Source organism: Sardina pilchardus, chromosome 4 (genome assembly GCF_963854185.1).
Source record: "Sardina pilchardus chromosome 4, fSarPil1.1, whole genome shotgun sequence".
In the NCBI taxonomy this organism is placed as follows: domain Eukaryota; kingdom Metazoa; phylum Chordata; class Actinopteri; order Clupeiformes; family Clupeidae; genus Sardina; species Sardina pilchardus.
This window is the reverse complement of record NC_084997.1, coordinates 13,664,326-13,679,325: the sequence shown is the minus strand read 5'-3', so window position 1 is coordinate 13,679,325 and position 15,000 is coordinate 13,664,326. Positions and strand designations below refer to the sequence as shown.

At 45.5% G+C, this 15,000-nt stretch overlaps 2 protein-coding genes across 2 annotated transcripts in view; one reads left to right on the top strand and one right to left on the bottom strand.

The window, feature by feature from the left end:
• Positions 1-3,793, bottom strand: part of si:ch211-168k14.2 (phospholipase D1) — a 29,764-nt gene extending 25,971 nt beyond the window's left edge. Inside the window, exon 1 of the mRNA XM_062533633.1 lies at positions 3,740-3,793. The gene's annotated coding sequence lies outside the window, so the exon portion shown is untranslated. The remainder of the gene's footprint in view (positions 1-3,739) is intronic.
• A 1,236-nt stretch (positions 3,794-5,029) lies between these two features.
• Positions 5,030-15,000, top strand: part of tmtc4 (transmembrane O-mannosyltransferase targeting cadherins 4) — a 14,968-nt gene continuing 4,997 nt past the window's right edge. Inside the window, exons 1-13 of the mRNA XM_062534227.1 lie at positions 5,030-5,536; positions 5,779-5,981; positions 6,110-6,225; positions 7,122-7,338; positions 8,736-8,823; positions 9,236-9,330; positions 9,982-10,074; positions 10,526-10,687; positions 11,146-11,348; positions 12,545-12,719; positions 13,221-13,352; positions 14,034-14,113; positions 14,459-14,566. Coding sequence (XP_062390211.1) covers positions 5,820-5,981; positions 6,110-6,225; positions 7,122-7,338; positions 8,736-8,823; positions 9,236-9,330; positions 9,982-10,074; positions 10,526-10,687; positions 11,146-11,348; positions 12,545-12,719; positions 13,221-13,352; positions 14,034-14,113; positions 14,459-14,566 — 1,631 coding nt within the window. The 5' untranslated portion in view covers positions 5,030-5,536; positions 5,779-5,819. The remainder of the gene's footprint in view (positions 5,537-5,778; positions 5,982-6,109; positions 6,226-7,121; positions 7,339-8,735; positions 8,824-9,235; positions 9,331-9,981; positions 10,075-10,525; positions 10,688-11,145; positions 11,349-12,544; positions 12,720-13,220; positions 13,353-14,033; positions 14,114-14,458; positions 14,567-15,000) is intronic.

Here is a 15,000-nt window from a genome sequence, read left to right as displayed (position 1 = left end):
GGTTAACTAACAAACCAACAAAGCATTTGCAACCATGTTGTCGTATATTTTTCCCCCGTCTTTTCCTTCCCACAAACTAATTGCTACCCCCACATGCAAAATGCATGAAGTATGGATTTCATATCTGCTGCGCTCTGTTAGCATAATGCCAGGCTGGCGTGCTATTTGCATCACTTACACTGAGGGAAGCCAGCGCTAATGAGGTGGATCTGCTCTCATCACCAGCGCTGGCGCCAATGGCCCAAATGTGAAGTGACAGGCCGGTCATCAGAGAACATGGGGACGTAATGTCTTGTGATCACGCAAAGGGTGACAGACATTGATTTTGCTCAGTCTGACGGTACATGTAATGACAAAAGAATGGAAAGGTCAGGGTCAAATGGCATGAAAATGATGAACCGGGGCTCATATCACGCAATGTTTGGGGGGGAGACAATGGCGCCTTCTGTGCTTTTACCGAGAGTGACAGAGCACAGAACTGAATCCCGTTTCATTTCCACTCGTGCAGTGTCTAGAGTTTTATATGTAAAAGTTAGGTGTCATTGGCACCATGCATTCCCTCATTTCTGTCTTTCACTGTTGGCTTAGATGCTAGACATCCAAACTTTAGTTTGAGGAAGAGGCTTTGACAATAGGAAAGCAGCGTAGTCCATTTTTGCCCACTTAGGCTTTTTTTGTGGGGACTTGGATTTTGCTTTAGTTTCATGACGATACTGTTTGGATTTCACTCAGATATAGAACAGAATCCCTAAAGTGAAATACAACGTGAGGTGTCTGCCCTGCATGTGACCTGAAAGGATATCCAGGCACTTGGTAAAACCTCAAATAACTGCAGTATGTGGTGTGTGTGTAGTAGTATGAAGCATTAAGAGTGTGAGAAGTGTGAGAAAGAGACAGCAAGTGGGGGTAGGGAAATTGTAGAGCAAAAGAGAGAGAGAGAGAGAGACAGAGAGAGAGGGGTAGAGAGAGAGAGAGAGAGAGAGAGAGAGAGAGAGAGAGATGTGGTGTGGAAAGGGGCCTTTTCCCGGCTCTGGGATTTTGTGCTCCATTTCACCTGTCATTGCTGCACCAAGACGAGGAATCTCCCTAATGGCCCAGCCGAGAGGCCCAGGGCTACAGCAGAGCAGCAGGGCCAAACAGGCCTCTGGCGCAGCCCGCAAACTAGGTCTCTCTCAAGCCTGACTACTGGGAACTGGGTTCCCTCAACGTTTCCATATCACAGAAGCAGATAGGGTTCGTTGGAATCCAAATGTCGTGGTTAATATCTATGATCTATATGGCTTGAGTGTACGCGAATGATGTGCTCTATACACCAATGGTGGATCTCATCTAATTATAAAAGTATTTATATGCCATTTTGTTGGTGATCTAGTACTGTACCTCAAGTCACTCAAACCAACTGTGCACAGCAACACTGTATAATGACATCCTCATTTATTTGCCGTGCTTCGTGTGAATGGCACTTAAGAAAATTAGCTTCAAAGGAGCTGTGCGCCTACTTGACGTAGCACATGCAGTCTGTCTACACCAGACCCTCATATCCCCCTGGCAACAGCACGTCGCGCTGGCTCATCACATTCGGATTCATTAGATAATAATGAGACCGACTTTGGTGTTTGAAAGCCACTCGGCATGCTGTAGGGTGGTGGAAAGTCACACCATCACCGTAACCAGTCCTTCAAATGGCTTGTTAGCGCATTCTTGCAAGGCCCCCGCGGTCCAAGATAATGAAATTTGACTATCTCCTTTGACCAAGGATGAGACTGGGTTAGATGCATAGTCTCTTAGTTTAGTAATATGCCATGTATTGATGAATACTCTTCTTAAGGCAAGTTACAGTACACACCTTTCATGCATTTAAGTGCTTATAGAGCAAGAAAACATACCAAGACCAAGACATATAGAATATTATTGTAAATACACACACACACACACACACACATGCACACACACACACACACACACACACACACACACACACAAAAACGCACACACACACACACACACACACACACACACACACACACACACAGACACACACACAGACACACACACACGTACAGTAGGCCTACATTTAAAGTATACCTAATCTATCAAGCTTTTCATTCTGACAGTCATAGACGTCTCCCAGGCTCAATAATCTGTAGCAACTGAAATTTCAACAAACAGTTGTATTGATTGTATTGATCAAGGCAAGTTTTCAGTCATCTTCAGTCATCAATTTGTAGGCAGAAGGCAGTGAATGAGGTAGTAGACTACAATGATAGCATAGCTTGCAAATAGCTTTGATAGCTCTGTATTGCTCCATTGCCTGTAACTTGCAAATATTGTAGCCTGTCCACATGCATAGATCTAATCACAAATGAAATTGTTATGAATTCAGTCTTTTTCTAGTGTACTGGTTGGCGTTCTGATTCAAAACATCAAAACACTGAGAAGTTTACAAATCTGCATCTGTCATGGTTTAATACAACTTCACTGTGTATGTATTCCAGGACAGATCACACAACAAATAACCAACACAACACTGCCAACTTTATCACCAAAATTCACCAGTTATGCTACCCAGCTTTTATCAGTAACAACTGCACCGTTATTACAGTAGCACTTGCCTTGTAGGTAGTCAACTCTTTCAGGCCAAATCAGTACAGCGACTCTACACTCAAGTCTGTGCTACCAACATTCACATCTAATATCATTTCATTTTATGTTTCATTTCATCCCATATGGTTGTTATGTCAATTTGTGAGCAAATTATTTATATGCACAGCTTGACGGTAATTGGAGAGAAAATTACCTTTGAAGGTAGGATTTTGGTTTCTGTGGTGTTATGACATTGGAGAAGGTGAAATAAAAAAGACATTTTACTGCCTTGGCCTCCAAAAGAGATGTATCCTCTTCTAACACAGCTTTGTTTTTTTCTATCAGTTCTTAATATATTCAACTCAAATGTTAAGAAACTTGATCTAAATCTGAACCCATAATGAAAGATGGAACTGAACATCTCAAAGCCTAGTAGCTTATCAGGAACAACAACACATGCCATGCCTGAGATGGATATTATCAAGATGCTTAAGGTGTAAATAGCCATGAAATACCACAGAAATCTTCTGTGCTCAGAGCTGGGTCTGAGTTCACCACAGTTCACTTGCGTTTAAAATAATGAAGCCTTTATTGCCTGTGTAGATTGGAAACACACACAAGGGGACCTGATATCTCACTATAGCCACAATTGTCTTTGTGTACTTTAAATTAAACCATACGAGTGAGACGACACAGCACAATTTGTACTGAGGGGGCTATTTAAATGGCATAATGACAACGTCCTCTTTGTGTTTATGGAGTAATTAGTCCAAGGCGCACATCACCGAGTCACGACAGAGTGGCTGTAGAACCATTAACCGTGCATTGGGAGGACACTTTTACACTGGCGGGGGCTCATCAACCCCAATCAGAAGCCAGGTCAGTCATCATCACAAATTCGTCTATTACATCACATTCAGACAGCATCACAAATTCATACATTGCAGGTACACAGGCAGCCATACAGGAAAGGACACAGATGAACCGAGATCAGGAAATGTTGAGAATGACAAATGGAATGGATGAGATCCCCTTAAACAAGAGCAAGGAAAGGAGAAGAGAGAGATAGAGTGAGAAAGAGCAAGAGAGGAAGGAGAGATAGAGAGAGAGAAAGAGTGAGAGAAAGAAAGATACAGTTAAGAGAGGTAAATCTTACCTTATCTGTGACTTTATGTGTAATGTATTCCAGCAAGCAGTCACACAGTCCCTCAGAACAGAGCTAAGGAAACACAAGCTTCTTGCTTCACACTTTCTCCCCCTCTTGACGTCCCATCTATGATTCAGAGCTGCACTTTGCTTTATTAGTCTCTATGGCAACGAAAGCTGGCTACCAGTTGTCAAGCCAAATCCTAGGTTCAATGTTTTTGCATCCAGCCCATGGAACTGTGTCACTTATATCAATAGTAACCAGCCTCTGTTCCGATACAATGTATCATTCAAATGAGGGAGAAACAAGGGCCCAGCCTGACTGGGCGGTCAAAGCTCCCATTGATAGCGTAGTGCTCTGTCATTGTGTGTGTGTGTGTGTGTGTGTGTGTGTGTGTGTGTGTGTGTGTGTGTGTGTGTGTGTGTGTGTGTGTGTGTGTGTGTGTGTGTGTGTGTGTGTGTGTGTGTGTGTGTGTGTGTGTGTGTGTGTGTGTGTGTGTGTGTGTGCGTATGGTGTGTGTGTGCGTATGTGTGTGTGTGTGTGTGTGTGTGTGTGTGTGTGTGTGTGTGTGTGTGTGTGTGTGTGTTTGTGTGTGTATGTGTGTGTGTGTGTGTGTGTGTGTGTGTGTGTGTGTGCGTGTGTGTGCGTGCTTGTGTACGCGCACGTGTTTGCATTGAGGTTCCTGTACCAGGAATCGGAGGGCAGAAGCTAATCTCTATGATGTCAGCTCTGATTAGAGACCCTGTTCAGTTGAATGCGGTCTGTTGAGAGTGGCAGAGGAGTGGATTGAATGGTATTTGTGTTGCAAAGTGAGGGGGTCACAGAGCTGTGTGTGCGTTAGTGATGTGTCAGCGATTCAGTGGGAGAGAAAGTCAGACCATCAACGGCAGGATTACAGCATGTCAACACGGCTGCCTGCAAATATCTTGTGAGCTGGGTGATAAACACTGGGTGATTAGTCTGTTGTTTCCACCACTGTGTTGTTGCCAAGAGATGACGTTTGTTGCAGAGTGTAGCCATGAAGGCCTAATGAATGGGCATAGTCCTCTACAGCTCTGTAGCCTTAATTGATCTAACAACAAAATAATAAATAATAATATAAAATGCTTATGAATACAAATAATACCATAAGTGAAAGTTTAATTATAGCCTACTACTACAGTAAGCCTACTTTTTAACATAGCCTACCCACCAGTTAGCCTGCTGGACTTGAGTGAGTGATTGTTCGACTGTATCCTCTGTGCAGCAGCTTAGAGTTTTCTGGCACGAGCATCATGTACCACGTGACGCAGTGTTTGTGCGTGCTGGAGGAAGTAGTGTAGACAGACAGAGAGGACACACTAGAGTGGAACAGTTTATCTTACTTTATCAACAGCGGTAGCATCACACTGGTGAACACATGTCGATATCGTTCTGATCTGTTGGCGTGTGAATAGGACTGAATTGTTTGGAGTAGACATACCGTTCACGTTGATGGTTAGCTAGCTGTTGTAATGTAGCCTTTGCTTAGCTTGACATCAGTTAGCATTCAATGTAGCTTGTGTCCTAACAACTTCAATCACACTCCGTTATAACCTATTTTACAACTGCACTTTGGCCTGCGGTGAGGTCTCCAGACTGTCGGGACGCCTACTGAAATGCCCTTTTATCAGATCGACTTTGCTTAGGACTCCAGGGGCTGTCTGGAAGCTGTTAGCAAGCAAGCTAACAGTGCTTTGCTGGTTGACAGCAAAGTAATGTGTTTTAGAAAGATGACCAGCATCTGCATCCAGAGTCAGACATTCTGTCTGAGAGAATGACGAGGAGGTAGGCTATCTCCACTTGCCACGTCACGTTCTTTTTATTCTGAACATTTTATCTTAAGCATGCGTTTATTTTGTGCAGGACTGGTTTGTGACAGTATTTATTAGACTACCTTAGTATCAAAATCTGATATCACACACCACGACGTCTCAATTTACGTAAATTAATAACTTATCATAAAAAAGAAATGCAGATTTGTTCTCTAATTGAACTGAAATTCCAACGAAATTTGTTTTCTTGTGTAGGTGATGCAGTGTGCGTGGACTCCGTGGAGGTCAAAAGTACAATGGTGGTGTCTGAATTTCATTGGGACCAGCAAATCCCCTTGCCAAAGCTTGGCCCAGCTCATTCCAGGATCGTAGTCGGTCTCGTTGCCTTGGTCTGTTTTATAAACAGCTATGACGGTGAATTTGTCTTTGACGATTCGGAAGCTATTGTGAATAATAAGGTGGGCCTACTTGAACTCAGCAATACCAAGCTCACCTCAGCCTACATACATTTCACCACCAAATACGTGTGTGTGTTTGTGTGTTTACCTCTTTACCTCTGTGGTCGATTTTCTGTTTGTTTCTTTAGGATTTACAGCCTTCAACCCCTCTGAATAATATTTGGAAGAATGACTTCTGGGGAAGTAACCTGAGCAGCAACTCAAGCCACAAATCCTACCGGCCCCTCACTGTCCTCACGTTTAGGTATGCCAGTCAGAACTGCACAGACTCAGAGGCCGTTATCACATCACCACTGTCAAAACAAAGCACATTGTGTGTGCGGAGGGCTGCCGCCGACACACAACACGTATTACAACAGTGACATTTGCATTTGATGTCATGTTTCACACAGGCCCTAGATGTGCGCACCCAACGTCTCTAAATGACCTTGCATACATTAGGGGATTATGTTTGAAATTGCAATTTTATTCTCAGTGGGAAATCATTGGAGTTGCCCCCAGTACTCTGGGAGTGGACACCTCCGTAATTGACTTGGGGAATGGGATGCATATTGCCTCGGCTGACGAGGCCTTTTTCAAATCATCTATGTGACTCCTCACCTCAGTTTTTACCAGGGCAAAATGTTTTTTTTTTTTTTATGGTGTCAGTTATCTGAACTGCACATGTGCTGAAACTTTTCTTTCTATGTCTGGACTCAAATTGGCCAGAAGTCCTCTTCTCCATCTGTCTGAGTGTATAATTTTATGGCCTAGACTAGGCTACTATACTATCCATGTCACTGTCCCAGAAAAGTAGGCATTAAAATAGAGCTGTGTGTGTATATATATAACTTCAGGCACAGAAAGTTTCCTTGCACAGAAAGTCCAGGCTATCTCTCTGAAATTCATTCATTCGTTACTGGCCCATTGTGGTCTATGTTCACCTAAAGTCTAGCAGTCGACATTTCCATTGTTGAAAGTGTGCCAATAGGTTGCATTTCGGTGAGGTGATCAGGTTACGTGTAACCATTGTCATGAAACAGGAGCCTACACAGCCACATGTAATGATTTTAATGCATGGCAGGCTTGGCTGCATGTGGTGCTACAGTACAGGCTTAAGGTAACGCTTTTCTGTTGGTGTGCCGGTGTGGTCATTTGCAGGCTCAACTACCTTGTGGCCGGTGGCCTGCACCCCGTCGGCTTCCACGTGCTCAACATCGTCCTTCACAGCGTCATATCGGTGTTAATGACCGACGTGTTCGCAATATTAATCGGCGGCCTGGCCTACGATGGTAAAGGCCAGAGGCTCAACCAGGCTCCGAAAGCCTCCTTCTTGGCAGCTCTGTTATTTGCGGTCCACCCAGTTCACACGGAAAGTGTAAGTATCGTTATGTTTTATTTTACTTCGAGTTGTTTATTTATTTATTTGTGTGTTTTATTTTTTTTTAAATGTGGTTGGGAGGTGGAAGCTCGGAACCAGCGGGCAGCCTGGACCATGATAAACAATAAGCCCTCCCCTCCTATTGAACAACAATGCAGCTTATCGCTGTTCAGTGTTGGTACCATGCATGAAACATACATTAAAGGCTCAGCTAGAAGAAAGCAAGACTCAGTAGGTGTGCCTGACAACAAGGTGAGCGTGTGTGTGTGTGTGTGGCGAAGCCTGCTTAATGGCTTAGCTTTGGACTAGTTTTTTTTCCCTCTCTTTCCTTTATTTTGTCGTCCCGTTTTCTGACTCTTAACAGGTCTCAATTTTCGTTGGTGTTCAGCTTTGACACCGAGTCTCTTCTGCTTTCCCTTCCTTCCTCCGATCTATCTATTAATCAAGCGGAGGGAAGGCTGCCCAGGGCCCGGGGAGGGGGTACGGGGTCTCGGAGAGAGGCAGGCGAGGCAGAGGCAGACCGCTGACTTAGGGCGCCCGGGCGCCTATCAAAGGAGGCGGCCACGGGGCCCCCGCCACGGTCAGCCGTGGAGTCCGTAATGAGAGCCGCCCGCCGCTGGTTGGCCAGAGCAGAAGCAACGGCGCCGACAAATTCACATGAAAGGAGGGAGGCTTTTTGTCTAACAGGCCAAAACACAAATGCAGGGAGGCTTTTTTTTTAAACCATCTAAGTTGCACACACAATCTCCCCGATACACTGACACACACAGGCATGATGATGGGTCGAGACAGATCATTGAAGCTGTTTTGCGGGTATGCAAAATCAAAACGAGATCAAAACATAGTTAAAACCGAGCTAGTCGGCTAATGAGTGAATCCTCTGCTCTGTGAGGCTGGGCCCTGGTTTCTGTGTCTTTGGCACAGTCTGCTCCTTTTTCCAGCTGAACTGCGGCGTTTGCCTGTAGGACCCAAAGGATTAGGCCTCCTTTGTGTCAGGGCTCTTAGCATTCGCCCGTGCTTGATTGGGCTGAATGATGTGTGTGTTTTGTGTGTGAATGAACCAGGGTCTTAGGAGGCACTTGAGAAACAAGTGCTTATAGTTGTTTGTTTGTTTTCTGTGGTGAGACTGGCTCTTGTTCTCTTTTGTTTCTGTTTTCACGTTTCTTTGTTTTGCTTTGTTTGTCTCCCTCCTCTTCTCATTTTTGTTTCTCCTCTCTCTCTCTCATCTTTCTTTCCCTTTCCTCTCACTCTTTATCTTTCTTTTCCCCTTTCGTTCTCTTTCTTTCTCTTCCTTTCTTTTCCTCCCTCTCCCACTCCATCTCTCTCTCTCTCTCTCTCTCTCTCTGTATCTCTCCATCTATCCCTCTCTCCCTCCATCTGTCTGTGTTTCACAGGTGGCTGGCATTGTTGGCCGCGCAGACCTGCTGTGTGCTTTGTTCTTCCAGCTCTCGTTCCTGGCTTATTGCAGAGGCTTCCGAGGAGGTCAGTCTCCAGCTCACCCCCCTGCCCCACCCATAGCAGAGTGCCCAGCGCCCAGGCGCTTTAGTGGCCTCCAACTCCCTTTGATGGACGCCTTTGCTCGCCGTTATCAGTTACATATTAAAAGAGAATCAATAAACACATAGAATTCGCTAGTTCTTTTTCCCACCCCCCTTCCCTTCAGATGTTACAAGCTCGTGCAGAGAGTCTAGGGAACGCCCCTCATTCTATAGTAATGCCGACCACTGGCTTAGGTTGTTAGTGCTGGAGTCGAAAATAAATTAATTCAGTTTGGTTGGTGTGCGTCTTTTTTTCTTTTTTTTTCTCCATGATGTATTTCAGAAGAATGAGATTTTTTCTCTCTCTCTCTCTCTCTCTCTGTTACTCTTTCTTTCTATCTTTTCTTTCTTTCTAGGTAATGAGAAGAACTTCTCGGTGCCGTGGATAGTCCTCAGCCTGTTGCTGTGCGCTGCGGCCATGCTCTGCAAAGAACAAGGCATCACTGTGCTGGTAGGATGCCCCCAGAACAATTCAGTTGTGTTTCCTTTTAGGTGATATATCATTGTTCACAATGGCCATTATCATGTGTCCCTATATTAAACTCCAAAACTGAGCTACCAAGAGCAAGCAGAAAGACAACAGTAGCAAGGGCTAGAGCGAGGTGTATGTGGGAAGATTCCTTGAGCAGAACCCTGCTCAAAAGGGGGGACCCATCTCGCCTAAGGCAGGCCCGTGAAAGGGTATGGGAGCCGGGTAGATGTGCCCCCCTTTGAATAGCATTTAATCTGAACACAGAATTTGAATCCATCAGATGTTTTATCCATCCCTGTGGGAAGCTGTAGATTCTGCCCATATTTAATGTATGCAATAGTTACCTCATTTAGTGACCCTGCTTTGCTTCAGGCTTTTGCAGTTGCAGCCAGAACACTAGGCTCAACTGCACCCTAATGATGAATTTACATTGCTGAAAAAAAAAATATGATGTCACTTTATATTTAGCTGTGAATGGCTCAAGCGGACGAGCACAGTGGCGTTTTGATGCCAGATGACGTATTGGACTGCATGGCATTTATTAAACATCCGTTTGTGTCGTGGCATGGGAATCCCTGTAGAACTCATCCTGTGTTATAACTAAGCGCTCTTGTCCTGTCTTCCTGTCAGGGTGTCAACGCTGCCTTTGATGTGCTCATGATCTGCAATGTAAATATCTATGAGCTCACCCACCGCCTCCTGTTCAAGGGGAAACCAGTAGACGTAAGTGTGGAGGGCACTCTTTCTTCCTTTCTTCTTTCATTTCTTTCTTTGTTTCTTTCTTCTCTATCTGACTTCATGTTCCTCCTTTTCCTCCCTCCATCCATCCCTCCCTCCCTCCCTCCCACACACTCTCTCTCACACTTACTCACTCGCAAACTGGCTTTCACATGTACACACCCACACTCTAGCTCACACACTCACTCACACATTTTCTCTCTCTCTCTCTTTCTCTCTCTCCCTCTATCTCTCTCCCCTCCCTCTTTATTCCCTTCTCTCTCTGCCTGATCATTTGTAAAGCACCCTGAACTATCAATGTGTATGAATTTGGCTATAAATAAACATAGCCCTGTCCATTGTTCTCAAATAGTGTATGACATCTTTTCTGTCATGCCTACTGTAGCACCCCATTGGTGTTGTGTGGTAAAACCCATGCTCTTGTCCCTGGCTCCAGGTGAGTGAGTGTGTGCGGGCGGGTCTGCTGGTGAGACTGGTGCTACTCCTGTCGGGCGGCTCGCTGCTGTTATATGCCAGATGGAGGATCATGGGAACTGGTCCCCCCGCCTTCACCGAAGTCGATAACCCAGCATCCTTTGCTGAAAATGTATTCCTCAGAGTAAGCAATCTTAAGTATGCATACATCTACAGACACTCATCTTGTATTAGCAATATGTGTATGTACTGTATGATTATATTTTATACTAAATATGATTATATTCTATACTGTATGATTATATTTTATACTAAACATATAGTGTAAACCTGCCACACGACTGTGCTTGAGGCTTTGATGGGCTCCAACCACTAGATAATTACCAAATTGTATTGTTCAAATATTCCTCTTTATTACCTGTACCGGTCCTCTGTTTATTATTCTGTGTCAGTGGATTAACATTTAACATTGGATTTACATCCACTGTGACATTAGATGCCAATAACATTCGGATGGGCCTAATCAGATTGTCTGTGCCGGTTATCTGATCGGCCTTTGCCACGGCTTTTCTCTTCCTCCTCCTTCTCCTCCTTCATCCCCTCTTCCCTCCGCTCCCCTCCTGTGCTGTGTTTGATTGGCAGATTGTGAACTATAATTACTACTACTCCTTGAATGCGTGGCTGCTCCTGTGTCCCTGGTGGCTGTGTTTTGATTGGTCGATGGGCTGTGTGCCGCTCATTAAGTCGGCCGCTGATTGGAGGATCATCGCCGTGCTGCTGCTGTGGAGCTGCTTGGGCGGTTTGATGAGCCAGGCGCTGTGCTCGCATGACGCCGTTAAGAGGAGGTGAGAAACACACACACACACACACACACACACACACACACACACACACACTTTGATCCTCACATACAGATTCGCTATGCCCTTCATACCTAATATAACATCTCTGGTCCTCACACACACACTGACACTTTGGTTTTTCATACAGCACAAACCATCTGGTCCTCTCCCACACACACACACACATATACACACACACGCACGCTCGCCATGCCCCTTATACACAGCACACATTCTCTTTGGTCCTCAAAACACACACACAAACACACACACACACACACACACACACACACACACACACACCTTCCCTGGTCCTCACACACAGCCGACACGGTCTCTCTGCTCCACAACGTACCGTAGAAGAGGAGCGGAGGTGGGGTTAAGTTGTGCTGTGTCTGTCACTGGTTAGCGAGTGGGCGCTGGGCAGGGCAGCATAATGGTCTGTTTGACTCCCTGGCCCTGTGTCCGTCTTCCTCCACTCCCCTGCTCCAAGACACCAGAGGGCCTGTGTACTGTAATTGGCTTGGTGCAACTCTTGGCCCATGCGGTGTAACTTCGGGTCAGCTCTGTTGGTTACATGAGGGTCAGAGGGAGCATCAGCAGTGGGCAGGAGATGAATGTAGACGAAGTGCCGTCCTGTCCTCAGTGACCGGTGCTGGACCTGCTGTGAAGTGTGGCCAGACCCAGTTATTCAGTTGAAATGGTTTCTGCTTACCGTTAGGTCAGAAAGAAGAGTGTAGAGAAACATCGTCTGTCATATATGCACACACAAAAGAAGATCGATTGACAAGTAGAGAAAGAATAGACACAGCTACTGATAGATACACCAGAGTATTCATGCAAAATGTTATAGAGAACTATTATGTTTAAGAAGTAAATGTTAAAGCTACTGTAAGTTAAGGATGTGAAAACGTGACTCAATCCAGTCCTACGTCATCATCTTAATAGCCACCATATCTTCTCCTCTGTGTGTGAATGTGTGTGTGTGAGACTCCAATCTCCCTGTGTTGGTTTAGGTTACATCAAAATAGTTCATAGTTGCTGTTTGTATACATCCTCCTCGTAGCCCATATGAGTATGTAAGCACATGACTAGTCCAATTCTAGGTCATCACTCTGTACCTGCTACCATCCTCTCTGCTTTGTGTGTTCGCGTGTGTGACTTCTGTCTTTCTGTGGTGGTGGACTGGCCCCTGACAGGATTCTGACCTTCACCCTGGTGCTCCTGGTCATCCCTTTCCTGCCGGCCAGCAACCTGTTCTTCCGCGTGGGCTTCGTGGTGGCCGAGCGGGTGCTGTACCTGTCCACGGCCGGCTACTGCCTGCTCCTGGCCTACGCCCTGGGCCAGGTCTGCTGCCTCTGGAGGAAGCACAGGGTACTGCACGACCAACACTAATGACCGTATTCGTAATGTTTTGAAGTGGTTTGCAGTATTTTATTTTTTATCGCAGGTTTTCAGTCTTACAGTATGTTGTGTATATTAGTGTGTTCCTCTATACTGATTATTTCTTGGTCTCAGCCTGTTGACTGTTGTTTGGTGTGTTTGTTGTTGAACACACACATGTAATCATGTTAGTTGTGCTACTTATTACGCTGGATTTGATGTGACTGTATGAGCTAGGGCTGAAACAATTACTCGAGTAACTTGAATAATTCTATTTCAAAACATGTTACTTTACACACTTCATCAATGTCTATCTTTGACTGTGCGTCTTCCTGTTTGCTCTACCTTCATGTTCTGTGTGTGTGTGTGTGTGTGTGTGTGTGTGTGTGTCTGTCTGTCTGTCTGTCTGTCTGTCTGTCTGTCTGTCTGTGTGTCTGTGTGTCTGTGTGTCTGTGTGTGTGTGTGTGTGTGTGTGTGTGTGTGTGTGTGTAGAAACTGCTGGGGCTGGCCCTGTTGGCTCTGGTGTGTGTGTACGTGGCGCGCTGTGCCCAGCGGAGCACACAGTGGCGTTCGGAACGGAGCCTCTTCACCAGCGCCCTGCCCGTCTGCCCTCTCAACGCCAAGGTGAGCTGCCCGCCTCTGCCCACCCATCTCACGGCCATATAGCCAGGTGACTGCCAGGTGACTGCTCTAAGAACGGCACCAAGGCATTACCTGTGCAAAACACAGCTTTGGGTAATAGCATATGGGAGCCACATACTATTATAAGCTTGCCTTGTTTGATTACTTGATCATTCTTTAAGATCATACCACCTTCATTGTTGCAGACTAAGGTGTTAAGACCGGTATTTCTCTGGCCGTATGATTATAGGTTTGAAAAGTTTCCATTACTCCTCCTCCCTCTCTAATTACAGTTGTCTTGATTCCTGATCGGATTCAATAGGACCTAATAGCAAGTGACTGTATTTGCCAAAGAAGCAGTACATTTTGACAGGTTTTGTAAGACTTGCGGACGAAGTGAATTTGCGATGAGACGGAGCAGCTTGTTTGGATGTGCTCCAAGAGCGGCTTTCTCCAGGCAGCGCGATGCCTGTTGTGTCAGGACGCGAGTTTGCACGTATGCGACAGTGACATTGGCATCATCTGTCATTAGCACTCCATCTTCTCACTCGAGGTGACGCTCAGCTCCAGCTCTGATCCACTTCACTGTTCAGCACACACACACACACACACACACACACACACACACACACACACGAGCATTCAGCATTGGTGTGATTTGTTTATGGGGTTCGGCTTTTATAGGTCCATTACAATGTGGGCAAGAACCTGGCAGACAGAGGAAACCAGGGTGCTGCAATCAAGTACTACCGCGAAGCTGTGAGGTACGTACACACACACACACACACACACACACTCTCTCTCTTTCTCTCTCTCTCTCTGTGTTTCACACATACTCACACTGGCTAGCCGTTAATGTGACCAGAAATGGTTTAGGTGTGATTTGAGACGGAACATACTGATTTCTTCCTAAAGAGCTCTGTATGTGGTCCAGAGGACAAAGGTGATGTTTAGCTGTGTGCATTAGGAGAGAAGCCAACAAGTTTTATGAATTTCACACGGAAATCAAAGTGCCGTTCCAAGTTTTTGAGTCCGTGGTTTTTTTTGGTGAGAGTTTCATGTTGATGGAATATATTCACACACAGCCTCTCCCTGCGTGTCTTGCACAGGTTGCATCCGAAGTACGTCCACGCCATGAACAACCTGGGCAACATCCTGAAGGAGAGGAACGACCTGGTGGAGGCAGAGGAGCTGCTCTCTAATGCTGTACACATCCAGTAAGAACTGATTCTCCTCCTCCTCCTCCTCCTCTTACTCTTTCTCCTCCTCTTCCTCCCGGAGTAATAGAACCAGAATCAAGGCGACTGGCTTAATTGCCTTCAGCAATATATAATTAAGGGCAATGATGAAAACGGTCGTTACTCTAATTAGCTGTGTGGAAAAAAAAGCACCGGATCAGTAGCTGTATGATAATATACTCCTCTTTCTAATTGGACTTTTATGTCTTAAGCACATACTGTATATGTCCTAAATAGAAGAATGTGAATATTTAAATCACCGTTTGATATGATACTACTCTCGGCGCATTCTGTCCGTCGCCGTCCCTGAGGTCACCTCTCCATTGTCCGTCCCAATTCTTGAGGTCACCTCTCTATTGTCCGTCCTAATTCTTGAGGTCACCTCTCTATTGTCCGTCCCCAATGCCTGAGGT